Below are 17,263 nucleotides of genomic sequence, written 5' to 3'. Positions count from 1 at the left end.
TGTCTTTTTAACTTTGGACATTCCTGGTGCAGGTGGGTCCTGAGGTGCGATTCAAGCACAAAAGGTCTTACAATGTTGTTTCTATTTTGTTTACCCTTGTATTTAAATTCACCGAATATTTACTTATCGAGAACGTGTATATGTTACAGTGAATTTGTAATCAGGGATTATGTAGAATCCCTGATTGTTCAGGGATTATGTAGAATCACTAAAATCATTAGTGATTAGATAGATTCCCTGAAAAGGACCAGTGATTTTGTATAATCACTGAATATTTTAATAATTATTCTACAAATTCCATAATATGATTTCAGGGATTATCAATAATTCAAAGATCCTTTGTTTGATAAAAAAAATAGATATAGACAAATTATCATTTGTTTTTCTTATGCCTTGACAGTTTAATTGAACAGTTTTCATTCCTGATCTACTAGGTAAATCTTAAGTGAAAAGTTTTTCCAGTGATATTTTATTCAACTGTTGAACCTCATTATTTCACATTGGTACCTTCAGATGTTTGTACTGAAAACTGTATTTCTCTTAGACGTGCCGTAAAATCTGATTCGATATGTGAAAGACAAGGTTTTTTAAAATGTGAATGAAATTTTAGAGATTCTGCATAATCCCTGATTATACAAATTCACTGTAACATATATACTATTAACCGTATGTACTATTGTATCATAAAATAATGTCCCCCATGAAATTTTGTCACCTCCTTCTGGACATTATTTCACTATAAAATACTGTCGATGACAATATTTCACCGTGGAATTCTGTCCATAACACCATTCCAATATGCAAAACTGTCCATGAAAATGTTTCTTTAATAACCTAATTACGTCTATCCTTAGGAATCCTCTTCCATGAAATTGTGAGCGTTTTCTAGATTTTCAAAAATATTTTCCTGAAAAGTATATGTATAACCATAAATTATTTAAGCAGGTTTGTTTGTTATTATCAATCAAATAAAACACTCAAACGATGTCGTTATCCAAAACATTAAATGTTTATAGCCTCCCTTTCATGAGACAAAACTTCATGACAATCTATCTATGAAATATTGTCTGAATATAAATAATATTTATCCTTGGATAACCTCCATTTAACAAGAGAAAATGTCATACTATTCATCTATGAAATATTGTCTGTATATGGACAAAATTGCATATAGGAATTTGTCCTTCTCTGGACATTATTTCATAGATCTGGGCAAAATTTCATGATCCAAAGTCATTAAATATTGTCTTTGGGGACAATATTTCAAAGAACAATATTTTGCAGTACACGATTATTGCCAAAATCTTTTTTGTTCACGTCATTGTCAAATTTAAAGTTTACTATATACTACACCTTTGTTAGATTAATCTGTATGTTTGTCTGAATTGTTTAATCAGTTGTGTTGTATGTTTGCGATGTATGTTTTCACAGTTTTGACTGCTGGTCCCCAATTATTGTCACGTTAGCCCTGTTGTGTCTGTTTGAGTTGCTCACCCAATGTTGTCAATATGACGGAACTACAAACAATTGGCATACAAGTGGGAGGTTTCTCTATCTACAAAACCAGGTTTTACCCACCATTTTCGTCGGAAAATGCCTGTACCGAGTCAGGAATGTGGCAGTTGTTTTTCACTTGTCCCGTTGATTGATAGCGTTTGATTTTGTCAGTTTTTATGGCTTCCCCTTTGTGAATTTGCCATGGAGTTCGATATTTTTGTTATACTATTTTTTGAGGGATGGGGGGTTTTTCATTATAAATTAGCTTGAAATATTGAAGCAAGGGGTAGTTTGGTGACCGCTTAATGTCCTATGAGTGGAAAAAGCTTATATTTTGACAAAAATATAACTTATATAGAAAGTATAATGAAGATCTTCAATCGTATCAAAGTTTAAATGTATTTAATGTTTTATGACTTTGTCCTTTAATAGAAAATGAAAGGATATGGAGTAAATGTACATGGGACAAAATCGCACACAATACATAGAAAACATAGAAAATTATCAATGAACAGGGCTTTTATTCCTGTTCTTCACCTTGACAACTGATGTAGGGTCTTCAACAATGAACGAATCATTCATACCCTACAACAAGGTCAAGACGGCCCCTAGCGTCGAAGCTTATTTATATAATATATATTTGAATGTGACATCATCTAAAACACCAAAAGTCTAGTGACGTAACAATTTCTGTAGCTTTGACTAAACGACAAATCTATACGGAAATCCCAGAATCACTCTTTAGTCTAGACATGTGGTGAATGCATTCTATAAACATGACAAGTTATCAGGGCTAGAATTCTAAATATGCTACAAAGGAAAAAAATGGAAAAATGGTGACAACTTCTCTTAGTAGACCAAGGCATAGATAGTTTTCTTAAAGCAAGCTCAAAAGTATTTATCTGTTGAAGATACAATTATGCCTTTTTCTACTCTAACACTCCGGAATTCTGTAAGGAACTATACAATGAAATCATCAGCTGTGTCATAAAAACACGAATTAAGTGCAGTGATTCTCATAGTTAATGTATGTATAAAGTATACCAACTATGGAAAAACAAATAACAACAATTTACTTTTGTTTCAAATGTTTACTAGTGGATCAATGTTAACCACAAAACAAATACAAGACATAAAGACTGAATAAAAAAGATCTATCATTTCAAACAAGTTAAAAGTTGAACACTCATTTGAATGAATTTTTATTTCAGCTCTTGAGATAAACCGAGTACATTTACAGTTCAGTGCTCAGGCACAAATTGATGTACTAAAGAAAAACAAGGCTACAAAAGAAGAGAATATTATGAGATTGTAATTTTAGATTGCTAATAATGTTTTTTTTTAATTCCATACTCATAATAGATAGATAGAAATAAAGAAGCTATATGACCAAAAGAGAACATTTTAAGAATAGCTAATACCACACAAAAGTGCAAAGTATTATTAGACTTTCAGACACTGTAATCAGGTGTTGATTCATGCATCAGGACTGATTCCTCTAAACTATGTCCATAAAATGTAAAACAAAACTTATGCAGTGATTGAATTTATAGGACAAAATAAGTTGATAACACAAAACAAACGATAGCATTGGTACACAATTTATTCATTACTTTTCAAATACTATAACCCGTGTCAAAAAAATATTGTATGTTTATTTATTTATTTTAGCAGAAGATAAAAGGTTATAAATGTATTGTTTCAACTAATTTTAAGTTATTAAACCAAGAGTTCTAAGTCTTGAACCTAACCCTAACCCTAATATTCCCTTCCAAAAACTTTACGGACGACATCACGAGTTGTTTGACTGTTATGGAATATCTGTTTCGCAGATGACGACAGATATGTTCCAATCGTCGTTACCACAACCCCGTCCTCCTTTTACCCGAATGTAATCTACCAAATTAGACTTATTACCGGTTTGTACTGAAAAAAGTAAAATAACAAAAAACTACAAGGAAAATTCAAAACAGAAAGTCTCTTATCAAATGAGAAAATCAAAAGCTCAAACACATCAAACGAACGGAAAACAACTGTCATATTCCTGACTTGGTATAGGCATTTCCTTATGGTCCGAGTACACAGTTATTTCGTAGTGCATTTCTTTTAGACAATAAATGAAAATTAAAAAAATCCCACCTGCGCTCTCTCAATAATATTTTTACAGTGTGTTGTACTACTTTTGGGACAAATTATATCAAAATTATAGAAAACTTCATCGGCTCTAACTCAAAATATGGACAATTGTATGTTAAGGGGGTCTTGAAATCTTTTGACAGCTTCCGAAGTGCTTATTTTTAACCTTTTTCAGCTGGACCAAATCACTACTTTACTTTAAAATTCATGACCCAAATTTTTTTACAGTGTAATTTCATCCCCCTACTTACTATTTGAGGCATAAAACATGGAGAAATAAATTTGGAAGGGGTATAAAAAAAAATGGCAAGTAACACACTGTCCACACTAGAGACTATATTTGTGGACAACGAAAGGACGATAACTGTGTACTCGGACCTTATGTAGAAAATGGTGGATTAAACCTGTTTTATAGCTAGCTAAATCTTTCACTTGTATGACAGTCTTATAAAATTCCATTATATTGATAACAATGTGTGAACGAAACAAACAGACATAATATGAAAAAATGTTCAAAATAGGGGTACAGCACATCTTCTTATATGTACAGCAGTCAACATTGTGTTATAATCCTTAATCAATATAAAAACATACAAAAATGTCAACAAAGAAAAACAAGATGACATATAGCACATCAGCAAAAATGACCATAGCACAAAAACACAATGGCGGGACACACCATGGTGTTGCCTGTTGTTTTTTGACATACAAGTTAGTTGTCTCTTTGGATCTTTTGCCTCTCTTTAATAAGTATTTTAAATGATCAAAGTTGAAAGTTAAAGTATTTGAGAGTACTTTACTCTGTTGAGATTCATTTCAAGTTAAAAAATTAGTTAGACTTTTTTTCGTCTCCTGAGAAGTTCCTGTGTGAAGAATCCCCAAGGGTGACTGGATAATAGAAATATGGTCACGTTGGTCTTCTTCCGACCGGCAGTATAAACCTCGCCAGAGTGGGCGTCCGTTTGGTTGTGCGGGATGTTCTCAAGTACGCAGCCACGTCCGGTCAGAATAAGGACGTTAAATCCAATGACTCGTGTACACTACCAAGAATTTACCCACGTTTTTTTGGTACATTTCTACCCTCGTACATATCAGTACTGTTCGGCAAGACTAAAAACTTGTAATGTTATACTTTCTATTACTTCAGTACTGTTCATTATTATACAATAACTGTACCGTAACTAATTCTATAAATTCAGTACTGTTTTTTTCAGTACTGTTTCAGTACTGATTTCGTCAGTACTGTTTCAGTACTGATTTTGACAGTACTGTTTCAGTACTGATTTTGTCAGTACTAGTTCAGTACTGACTTCGTCAGTAATGTTTCAGTACTGATTTTGTCAGTAATGTTTCAGTACTTAATTTGTCAGTATTGTTGTTGTACCGATTTTATTAGTACTATTATTGTACTGATGTTTGTCATTTACTTTTTTAATAAATACTTACTTTTTAGTGCGCACCTTATCCATATATATCAAAAATAGTTGTTTCTTTAGGTATAGCTGTAGCAGTCGATTTGGTGTGGTTTATCTTTTTAATCTGAATGCATTTTGTTTAAAAAAATATTGGGAATTGAAAACTTATAAACTAAGTAAGTATAGTATGGTATATTGTGACATGTTGATGACTCTTTTTTATTTTTTTTATATTTTGTATCTTGTGTAGACATCGCTGATTCAGTGTTGACCTCTATCATTAGAGAAATTTTGACACATGTGCATCTGAGTACAATTGGTATCCAAAAATAGGTTGGATAATTCCGTGACTATATTATTATAATCCTTGTTTAGCTGGCTACATATAAAAACTTATGGTTTTTCTCTTCGACTATATCACTCTGCTGAGCAGGACTTTTTAGCGACGTGAAAATGACCGATGAAAAGTATCAAGCTTACTTTCGTCTATCAAAAAACTATTGAAGTGAAAGGAAAAACAACAAAAATGAAGCAAGATAAGCAGTTTATCGGATTTTCTCTAGGGAATTATTTACCCTTTAGAAGCACATGAATTCATTCCCGGTTTTTAGTCGAGTTGGTGTTGTTTCTTTTTATGTATTCTAACTGTTGTTGTAAATGCACTTTGGTTTTATGAGTCTTTGTTTACTCCTTGATTTTGATTGCGACTGTCTTTCTGTGTTTAAAAAAAAATACGCAATCGACACCAGAGAGATTTACATTGTGGTTCGAGGCTGATATTTTACAATATCAATGTGTATAAAACCGCACAATTTATACATATATCTAACAAGATAAGAATCTTCAATACTGATCATTTTTGGTATTTTGCTATTGCTTAAAACATGTTGACATTAATGATTCCATATGTTAATATGTTAGGCAATGAATTGTAATTAACATAAAACAATGTCTCATCTCTTTTTTTTTTATCATAACTGGAATTTCTTTTATTTATCATAACAATTGTTTTAATATAATAATCTTTATTGTCAAATAAACATATGAAGTCTGTGACAAAAATGTCAATCATTTTCATGCCGATAATTTGTAAAGTTGCAAATGATTTTTCTTTCATATTTTCCTTTCAGAGTAAGAATACTTGAAAAAACTGGGAGGATTATTATGAGAAAATTAAGATAATGCCTTTACCAAATTAAGAATATGACGGTTGTTTTCCATTCGTTCTGCTATTTGATGTGCTTTAGCGTTTGGTTTTGCCAGATGTTTATGAAATTTCCCCGCTTTTTAAAATTTTTCAGAGTTCAGTATTGTTGTAATCTACTTTTAGAAACATAGTTTGTAATCTTGATTTTTGGCAGCAGCAGACTTTATTTCATATAGATGTACCAGTGACATTTAAGTTTTTTTTTATTTATGTAAAAGCTGGCAAACATGGCGTATTCTTGCTATGTAGCAAGTTTTTGGTGAATTTGAAAACAATTTTTCATAAAATATTGCCTGCATGCACCACTACATTTTTTTATATAACGGAGGAATAAGATTTGCACATTTTAAATTATTTAAAGAATATTTCTGTTGATATATATATATTAAGTACAAAATATAGTTAAATTCAACAGAAACTTAGGATACAATTGTACTATATAACCCCTTGATTATTTTATGACCCTTGTAATTAAGGTTCATAAATAAAACAATCAAAGAAACACTTAATTTTGCTTGCATCATGTTTTATTGCTCTCCCCCCTTTGCCATCTTTTCTTTGGAATGCTTTATAGAATGTCAGTTTCCTGGCTGGTGTCTTTTCCTCAATTCAGTCTCACATATGATGTGTCTTGTTACATGTAGATTGGTAATTCCAGAGGACTCCCTAGTTCTAATATGAGCTCATTACAAGCATCCATTTTTTATGTTTTGGTACTTGTACGAAACTCAACGGAATTACATGGTTTATGATTAAATATTGTCTTTTCTGATGAATGCCATATTAAAATACATCCTTCTGTATATAGGTCTTTAATTTTCACATCGTACGTTCCCATTTCAGCGGCTGTCTTCTATGCTGTTAATCATTCTGAGAATTTATTCCTAAATAAAAAAAGCAAAATATGATAATTAAATCCATCAACCTCGAAGTATTGGTGTTTGCCAGTGACAAATATTTCATGCACATGTAGCTTTAACCATAAGTCTATTTATGTGCTCTTTATAATAATTATAACGTGTCAAAAGTTTGCAGTTGATGATTAAAATGGTGTAGAAAGTTTCTGCAAGTCATAAAAACATAAATAATTAGTTTCATGATATGTCTTCAACTTAGTATTTTGCACCATCTCCAAAACCAGAGTGATCGCATAGATCCAGCATGGCTGAATAAAAAAATCTAAAAGTAACTAAAATGTTATTGTAAAACATTTCAAACGAGAAAAATAATAAACAATATATAGCAGTCAATGTGGCGGGATTATATAAGTTTGTTGGCACCTGGGACAATGGTGGACTAATATCAAAATGTATCACAAATAAATGAAGCATCGGTTAAAAAAAAAACCCGGTCAAAATAGGAACAAGTGGGATCGGGACAGAAGAGAAAGAAGTGGGAAGTGGGAAAAGATCTGAAAAAAATACTGTGTGACAAAAACACAGGATTTGAGGAAATGAGCATGTGTCGGTCGGATCCAGCAATTTTTAAAAAGGGGATCCAAATCAGGAGATAGGGTTCCCAAATTTATTTTCCCTTTCAAATGCATTAATCGCCAAAAAAAAGGGGGTTCCAACCATCGGACCCCTCCCCCTGGATCCGCCGATGCCCACCCCCTTTTCCTTATCATATGTTCAGAAACATTCAGGATTTATCATTCTCAAATATCAATTATTGATTGATATTATTTCATAACGTTTGGTCAAGTAGTGGGGGGGGGGGGGGGGGGGTTCCAACTATATGTCCCCATTCAAATTCATTGATCGTCCCATAAAAGGGGGGTTCCAACCCCCGGACCCCCCTAGATCCGCCAATGTGTAACGCGTATTCTCCTACTGAGGATATGTGTTTTAAATTAGCCATGCGGCATGCGACAATTTTCTCAGTTTCAAAATATTCAATATATACCATACCTTTTGTCCAGAAGAAGTTTGAACTGTTGACTTGTTGAAATGTCAGTGCGAGTGCAAAAATAACGTTTGTAAACAATGAATGACGTCATGAAATCCAATCACATAAACGTAGGCAATTGTAATACTATGTTCAATATTAACCCTCTTGCTGCCAAAGGGACATTTACGGCTTCTACACACAAATCTTGTTGATTGTGTAGAACGTCAAAGGTCCATAGTAACGTCACAATACTGAGAAGCACTGACAATGTCAAAAGACGGCGCCAAAAGGACGATTTTGGCGGGAATGAAGGTCATGAAGCAAACTGAATTAAATGCATTATTTGTATACTTAAAACGGATGTCAAAAAATGATACAGGATCATAAGCTTGTTAGTACTGTAATACCAACTTATTTAACGTGTTTACTAATTATCTAGTTCGTCATTTTCATGTAAAATGTTGCATACTAGTACTTTCGAGAAATTTGTTAAACGTCAGTTTTTTTTCATACATCTTTCAATCAGAATATCTCATATAATAATCGCATTCCTAATAAATAATCATAGAAAAGGTAACTGTTATACTTGATTACGCGAAATATTAATATACACAATACACGCTTTAGTTAAGAGAACTGGAAAATTTATTTAGAACTCAAATGCCGCGATTGAATTCTCAGTGAAGATTTTTTTTGTAAAAGTACATAAATGTTACCCGATATACTTGTACTGCCATACGATATTTCAATACATTTTATTCCCGTTTCATCATTGAAGCATTAATATAAAAAATATTTAAAAAAAAGTCAGGATAAACTTAAAAAAAGGCAGGACCGAATAGAGTGAAAAATAAAAAGGCAGGACAGAGATTACAACTAAAAAAAAATGCAGAACAAAATTTTTCATCCTAGCCCCCCCCCCCCCCCCCTTTCCCATAAAAATCAAATGGTAGCTCCCTAAGTAGGTGACCCAATGATTTTTTTCCTATCCTACAAATCATCCTTTCCCAGCACTTGGCAAAATCTCAATTTTGAGCCATTCATCACAGATCTTTTACTTTGTAGGACCCACTGAGCAACAGATTTATTGTACATTAAATTTCAGACGTCCTAAATATTGCATGAAATACATGTACTTGCCAACTTGGTTAAGAATCAGTTATGCATTTCACTTGACAAAGATAAAACAAGAGCGCTTATAAAGCTAGTAGCAATGGGTATATTATTTTCATTTTTTTTTATAAAGACAAGAAAGATGAAAAAAAAAAAACTATATTTCAAGGTTAAAAGTTGTATTTTTAAATAATGTTGTATCAAAAACATCGTTTATAACAATCTTAGAGCAATAGTTTTCATAAAATTACTTTTACATCGCTTTTGAACATAATTACGGCTCCATTGACGCGGGAAAAATTATGGACGGCGGGAAAGCGCTGTTCTACAGCGAGGCACAAGTTTTGCAACGTCACAGATATGAAACGTCAATATGCTTTTGGCGCGACAAAGCAAGAAAAAAACTCAGCAAGAGGGCGGCAAGATTTTGAGACAGAGAAAATATTGTTCTACAAGCCACTTGCAAAAAGTCTTAAAAGTTATAGAAACAGACGATTTCCACGACAAGTCAGAGATGGAGGGTCCTTTTCGAATCGTCTACGAATTGCTATTGTTCATGTAAGTTTTACAAACTTAAGAAATCATACTTTTACTCGTTTTTTTTTGTGAACATCCTGATATAATTTTTTAGATTTTGTCTTCTATTTCGACAAAAAACTAGGCCTATTTGATCCTATTTCAATGCACTTTTTTAGTGCTAAGTCAATAGAGTTGGGTGCTCATTTTCGCCATAATTTTCCATGTTTTCTGCAGTTTATGTTCAGGTATTTATGTTTTTGAAGTATACTGATATTTCTATATGAAGATTACATCAAAAGAAAAATATTCTTAGCTTGAAAACGTGTTTCTTTGAAAAAAATTCATCTAAAAAGTTAGATTAAAGGCAATTTGAAATTTCCTGATGTTTTGTCAAAGGGGGACACATATTCGCCATTATTACACATCTATTTAAAACCACATAACTGCAGCTTAAAACAATATTTATCAAAACGTTGTACGTTTTTTTGGTCCTTTGCGGTAAGTGCCAAAATTTTGTCTAAGTTTAAAAAATAATCATATTTGTTATAAAAATATAATTTACCGTCACATTTCTTCCATTTCATCCATCCTTTGAAGTTTTTACACCTCAAAATCATAAAACGGCGAAATTGTGTCCCCGGCGAATATGTGCACCTCACTCTAATTATTTTTCTGAACATAAATACACACTTCATGCATGTAATTATTAAGAAAAATACATAAAAAAAAACCGAAAAGAATAGAATATTAACAATGTCAATGAATGATTTTTTCCTCAGTGTCATCTGGATTATATAACGGTTTAGCACATAAAGTTACAGTATAAAATTACCTTAGAGTCTACCTTTTTGATTCCGTTAACGTCAGACGTATGCAGTCAAATTCACAACTGTATTCACCCAAATTGCCTTTTAAAACAAACAATAATTGTGTGTACATTTGGTTCACATGCATGTTGACATTTATGTGTAAGACAAAAAAAATTATTATGTCAAAAAATGTCTTTCCTTTGGAATTTAGTTCAAACGGGTTCCATAAGGGGTAACAGAACGTTAGACTTGCATATATTTGTTTATAAAAAAGAAGATGTGGTATGATTGCCAATGAAACAACTCTACACAAGAGACAAAATGACACAGAAATTAACAACTATAGGTCACCGTACGGCCATCAACAATGATCAAAGCCCATACCGCATAGTCAGCTATAAAAGGCCCCGAAATGACAAATGTAAAACAATTCAAAAGAAAAAAATAACAGCCTAATTTATGTACAAAAAAAAATGAACAAAAAACAAATATGTAACACACCAACAAACGACAACCACTGAATTACAGGCTCCTGACTTTGGACAGTATACATACATACAGAGTGCGGCGGTGTTAAACATGTTAGCGGGATTATATTTTTTACCTATATTCTTTTATAATAAGATACAAACTAAAGAGACATAAATTTTGCCTCCAACGGCAAGTGAGAAAAGACCAAGAAACAGAAAACAGACAATTATCCAATGTCCCTTCTTTTTTCACGGATTTAATGCAACTTTAGAATGGCAGGCTTTCATATCAGTCCCTTTGTTGTCTTTATGAAGTAGCCATAAAGAGTAGAAAATAATGTGGTGCTTAAATATAAAGAAAACAGACTAACAGGCAAAATTTATAATAAATAGTGAAAATGGTATAAAATATTAAAGAATACAGAAATGAAGAAACCCCATCCAGACCCTTTTATAAAGTGCACAGTTTTCTTTGCTTTCTTAATCTTCCTGTTTGAACCGGTCTTATCCTGGTTTTCATACGGCTCCAAGGGAAACTGCATGTGAAATTTATATGAAGAGATCATGTACATACACTTTGTAGAAATATATATTTTTTTATTGGTCAATGATTGAATTTATGTCGGTTCAAGGCTCCATTAGTCCGACACCCCAAAAGTCCGACGACCCAATGAACCGACACCCTAATAATCCGACACATAATTATTGAACAAAATTTCGTATAAATAGTCTTTATTTCAAGAGGATAATTCCATTATATAAAAACAATCCTACTGAGTCAGTGAGAGTCCTCAAAAATACTGACACATTCATAAAGTACTTACAATACATGTATTCAAAATGTACTTAATGTCCAGTGGCAAATATTACATGCATGTTCCAAACAATTTAATTATATAATAGTAATTGAAAACTGGTCATGATCGTGATATATGGACATGTATTTATAAAGGTTACTCGGGAACACGTGTATTTGTTTACTTTTAACACGTGTGTTTAAATCAAAACATGTTTATGTTTAATTTGATTGGACCATCAGTAAGTTATTACCGGTTTAAGTTATATCAATCATGATAACTTCATGCTAGAATTTTAGCGCTAAATTATAATAAGATATCTAGAATTGTCATTCGAGGTTCGCCTATCCGACAGAAAGGTTCGTTTTTTTCTTAAATCGCCACTTGGTAAAATGTCCGAATCTTCTCCTCGTCTGGAATTGAATGAAGACATACTACTCGAAGGAGATAATAGTTTACCGCCACCTAATATTCATAAAGCAGCTGATAAGTCGTCTGATTTGGTAGATACTGTAGAGCTTTTTAAGACAATTTTAGACAGCAAGTTAGGTGAGTTGAAATCTGAACTCATACAAGAACAAGATTGCCTTAAGAGAAAAATTAAGGAGGACGTCACTCTAAAATTTAAGGGGGAAGGAAACAGAATTCAGTACACCTTTAACGAGGAATTATTAGACACTGTTAATAAACTTTCAAAATTCATCCCTAACTCCAATACTCAAGCCTATAGATTAGTTCTTGACATAACTGATAAGATCAAAACCCGTAATAAGAAAATACGCATAGCTGATGCTTCCCCTGCTGGTTGGGGAACCGTTAGGGAATACGAATCCAATGCCGTGGCTTCAGATTCTGAAGATGAGAGAAAGATACGACAAGCTGAGACCAGAGCTATCCGTACCTCCAAGGAGAAGTCAAAATCTCGCCAGCAACCTTACCCAAAAAATCCGCCTCGTCAACAACCTGCGGAATCTTATGGTAACCCTGCTTACGCTCAGCATTATCAACGTAATCAGCAACAGCCCTTTCGTGGGAGCTTCGCAAGGCGTGAGCCTTGCTCAATCGACACGTGCCACTACTGCAAGCAACAAGGCCACTGGAGAAAAAACTGTCCTCTTCTCGCCAGTCTCAGGTCATCCAACAGCAACTCCACAACCTACCAGAAGTAGTAAAGTAGGGCCTGAACGTCACTCTCCAGTCATTGTGAATAATAAGTATTTAGACACTATTAATGACCAATTTTCTACATGTTTTGTTGATAACGATTATATAGAATCTTTTTTAGATCAAGTTCAATATTTTGAAAATTGTCAGTCATATGATAAATTTAAAGGGGTGAAAGGTAGATTAGCTTGTCATGTAAAGTATTGGGAAAATATAGGTGCTTGTCCTTTTGTGCTTGATACAATAAAAAATGGTTATGTTATTCCATTTATAGATACACCTTTTAAAATGTACCACAGAAATAATAGATCAGCACGGCAGAATACTGAATTTGTCACAAAGTCAATTGAAGATTTAGTTCAAATAGGTTGCGTAATTAAAGTGCCTTTTCAACCATATGTGGTAAATCCATTGAGTGTTGCTACTCAAAAGTCCGGTAAGAAACGACTTATTTTAGATATGAGTCAATTGAATAAACACATAAAGCGCGAAAAAATAAAATTTGAGGATTGGAAGTTAGCTATACAATATTTTGACAAAGATATGTATCTGTTTAAGTTTGATTTAAAATCTGGTTATTTTCACTTAGACATATGCTCACAGCAACAGACTTTCTTAGGTTTTCAGTGGGAAGGTCAATTTTATTGCTATACTGTTTTAGCTTTCGGAATTACTACCGGTCCGTACATTTTTACTAAATGTTTGAGGCCACTAGTAAAATTTTGGCGTGGAAACGGTATAAAAGTTGTTTTGTATTTAGATGATGGATTTGGCATGAGTCCAGATGAAAATACATGTAATGAGCAATCGTCCTTCGTAAAAAGGTCTTTGATTGATGCTGGTTTCCTTATTAACGAGGAGAAGTCTGTTTTTAAACCTGTTACCGAGTTAGAATGGTTGGGAATAGTTTGGAACTCGAAAGAATACAAATTATCTATTACTCAACGTCGAGTTGACGATTTGATTTTCTCATTGAATGTAATTTTGGCTAAATTTCCCTATGTTACAGCTAGATCTTTAGCTCAGGTTGTAGGTAGAATTATTTCTATGACTCCCGTAATCGGAAATGTGGCTAGAATTATGTCAAAGTTCTGTTACATGGAAATTGAAAGTAGAATTGGGTGGGATATTCCCATTACAGGGTACAAACCCGTCGAGGTTTTATCAGAGTTAAAGTTCTGGTTAGAAAATGTCACCATGATTAACTATCGTAATTTATGTCATTACAGTAAATCTTCTGTTGTCATATACTCAGATGCTAGTAATATTGCCGCTGGTGCATACACCGTTGAATTAGAAAATAAGATTTTCCATAAGATGTGGACATGTAGTGAAACGGTACAAAGCTCCACATGGAGAGAGCTGAAAGCTATAGAGTTGGCCCTTTTTTCTTTTAAGAATAGTTTCACAGGAAAAACTATAAAGTGGTTTACTGACAATCAAAATTGTGTCAAAATTGTTAATTCGGGAAGTATGAAAGAAAATCTTCATGTTATAGCAAAATCTATTTTTTCATTTTGCATTCAAAAAGGAATATCAATTGACATTCAATGGATTCCCAGAAAAGAAAATGAAAAGGCTGATTATATCAGCAAAATGGTTGATTTCGAGGACTGGGGAGTCACACATATATTTTTCAATTTTTTAAATGATATGTGGGGTCCTTATTCGATTGACAGGTTTGCAAGTGTCGAAAATAGAAAAGTTATGAGATTTAACTCCTTATTTTGGCAACCTGATTCTGAAGCAGTTGATGCATTTTCTCAAGTTTGGACCAATGAAAATAATTGGCTAGTTCCACCAATTAATCTTGTGATACGATCGATTAAACACATTATAGCTTGTAAAGCTCGAGGCACGTTAGTTGTGCCTAAGTGGATTTCTGCTGCATTCTGGCCTTTGATATTCGATAAACATCTGATTTATCAAGATTACGTAAAAGATGTTATTGTGTTTAAAAATACTGATGGTATTTATAAGCAAGGTTCGAATAAGAATACGATATTCGGAATTGAACCGTTTGGTTCGCCAGTTTTGGCTGTTTTGCTAGATGCATCTTAGACATGGCCCTAATATATATAGATATATTTTAGCAGGCATGGTCTGTTTGTGACATGGCCCTAATATATATATAGATATATTGTAGCAGTCATGGTCTGTTTGTGACATGGCCCTAGTATATGTATATTGTAGCAGGCATGGGTGTTTATGTTGACATGGCCCTAGTATCGGTAATGATATTGTAGCAGGCTTGGTTTTTTATTTGACATGGCCCTAGTATCTATAATGATATTTTAGCAGGCATGGTAATTTGTTTTACAGTTTATGGCCCTAGTATCTATAAAGATATTGTAGCTGGCGTTGAAATATTTGAATATATATTATATTTTACTGTGTATAGAAATCTGAAATATGCTAATAATTCGTCCTCTGTATATGTATATAAAATGTTATTGCAATTTTACGTTTTTCAGATATTTTTTCAGTAGGACATTGGTCAGACTTTAATTCACAAGTTGCCTCTAATAATGATCTCAGCAGTTTGTTCAAACAGTTACCAGAATTCCTTCTTTCGTCCAAGGCTGCGAGTACTCAGAAGAAATATAGATATGCCTTCAATTCATGGTGTAAGTGGACTAGTCAATATTCTTTTTCACCATTGCCAGCATCTCATTTACATATTTCTTTATATTTAATTCATTTGTCTGAAACTGCAAAATCGGTTTCAAAATTAAATGATGCTTTTTACGCCATAAAATGGGCACATAAATTAGCTGGCGTTGCTGATCCCAGTGAAAATAATCTAGTTGCATCTGTTCTTGAAGGGGCTCATAGAAAAATAGGTCATTCAGTTGTCAAAAAAGAACCTATCACACCGCATATTTTGAAAAATATTGTATGTAAATATGCTAATAATACTTGTAATTTAAAAGATGTAAGAATAGCATGTATGTGTTTATTAGCCTATGCTGGCTTTTTAAGATTCTCCGAGTTAGCTAACTTGAGAAGGTCTGATATACAGTTTTCCCCTACTTACCTTACACTTCATTTAGTCAAGAGTAAAACTGATGTATATAGGGAAGGGAAAGATGTTGTCATTTCAAAAACAGGGAATATTACATGCCCGGTAGATGTACTTCAGCGTTATCTAAAGTTAGCTAACATTCCTGAAGAATCGAATGATTTTATTTTTAGATCTATTTGTTATTGTAAATCTTTGAATATATACAAACTTAGAAAGAGTAGTCATATTTCTTACACCAGAGCCAGAGAGTTATTGTTATCTGCACTTGACAGTTTAGGTCTTGATAAAAAACAGTTTGGCTTACATAGTTTGAGGTCAGGAGGAGCTACTGCCGCGGCAGAAGCTGGAATAGATGACCGGTTGTTTAAGAAACACGGGAGATGGAAAAGTGATAAAGCCAAAGATGGTTATGTTAAAGAGAGTATACTCAACAGATTGTCAGTATCTAAGAATTTAGGATTGTAATTTATATTGTTTGTCCCCCCTTTTTCTTTATGTCCCTTTCTTTATCAATCGAAGCTTTCTGTGCTGTCGGGGCGAGCTGATAACCAAAACCTGTGTTGAGTTTTTACTTTGTAAATGCTTTATGTTCGTTTGAAGTATTGAATAAGAACATAATGCCCTATCTATGATTATAGAATTGACTGTCATACAGACTCTAATTTCATTGTCATGGATCATTGAACATGTCAAGTTTCTGTGGTACTTTTATGCATTAAACTTTCAAAAGAAATAGTGCATGGTCAGTAAAGCAGGCACGACATTTCAGCGTGGACACTCTTGTTATATAAATGTGTTATAATATTTCAATTGACCACTATTTCCCAAAGATTCCTGATTTAGGACAGGCACTGTTATTCCTGTTCGTGTATGTGGCGACTTAACCCACCTGCTAAAGGGTATGTTACATGTATTTAATGATGGGGGAGTCTGTCCTTTTGCCCTTATGTCCCATGTGTCATCAATTGCTCATTAACCACTTGACAGAACTTTGTAACACTTCGATACAATCTTTCTCTCATGATGTACTTTTTCAAATGACAGTTTATAAAGTATTAGGTTCATAAATAATACCATAAAAAGCATGTTGGGAATAACAACTTTTTACAAATTGATGCAAAATATTTGATGCAGTATCTATTGTTATAGGTTTCCAAAAATGGATCCCACCAGAACAAAAATAATAAGTCTATGAGGAAAATAAAGGCATAGATCAACAAC

At 33.2% G+C, this 17,263-nt stretch overlaps 1 protein-coding gene and 1 long non-coding RNA gene across 2 annotated transcripts; one reads left to right on the top strand and one right to left on the bottom strand.

The window, feature by feature from the left end:
• Nucleotides 1-6,053: 6,053 nt before the first annotated feature.
• LOC127715701 (uncharacterized) lies at nt 6,054-8,809 on the bottom strand. Its single transcript, XR_007988555.1, has 2 exons — nt 8,166-8,809; nt 6,054-7,139 (listed from the first exon to the last, which is right to left on the bottom strand). It is a non-coding gene; the product is annotated as an uncharacterized LOC127715701 (long non-coding RNA).
• Nucleotides 8,810-13,069: 4,260 nt separating this feature from the next.
• Nucleotides 13,070-16,589, top strand: LOC127715655 (integrase/recombinase xerD homolog). The gene is made up of 2 exons (XM_052221816.1): nt 13,070-13,453; nt 15,492-16,589. Exons 1-2 carry the CDS (start codon nt 13,306-13,308, stop codon nt 16,505-16,507), a joined length of 1,164 nt encoding a protein of 387 aa, XP_052077776.1. The 5' UTR covers nt 13,070-13,305; the 3' UTR covers nt 16,508-16,589.
• Nucleotides 16,590-17,263: the final 674 nt, after the last annotated feature.

This window comes from Mytilus californianus, unplaced genomic scaffold, assembly GCF_021869535.1.
Source record: "Mytilus californianus isolate M0D057914Y unplaced genomic scaffold, xbMytCali1.0.p SCAF_9, whole genome shotgun sequence".
Lineage (NCBI taxonomy): Eukaryota > Metazoa > Mollusca > Bivalvia > Mytilida > Mytilidae > Mytilus > Mytilus californianus.
Note: the sequence above shows the minus strand (reverse complement) of the source record. Positions and strands in the feature narration are given on the sequence as shown.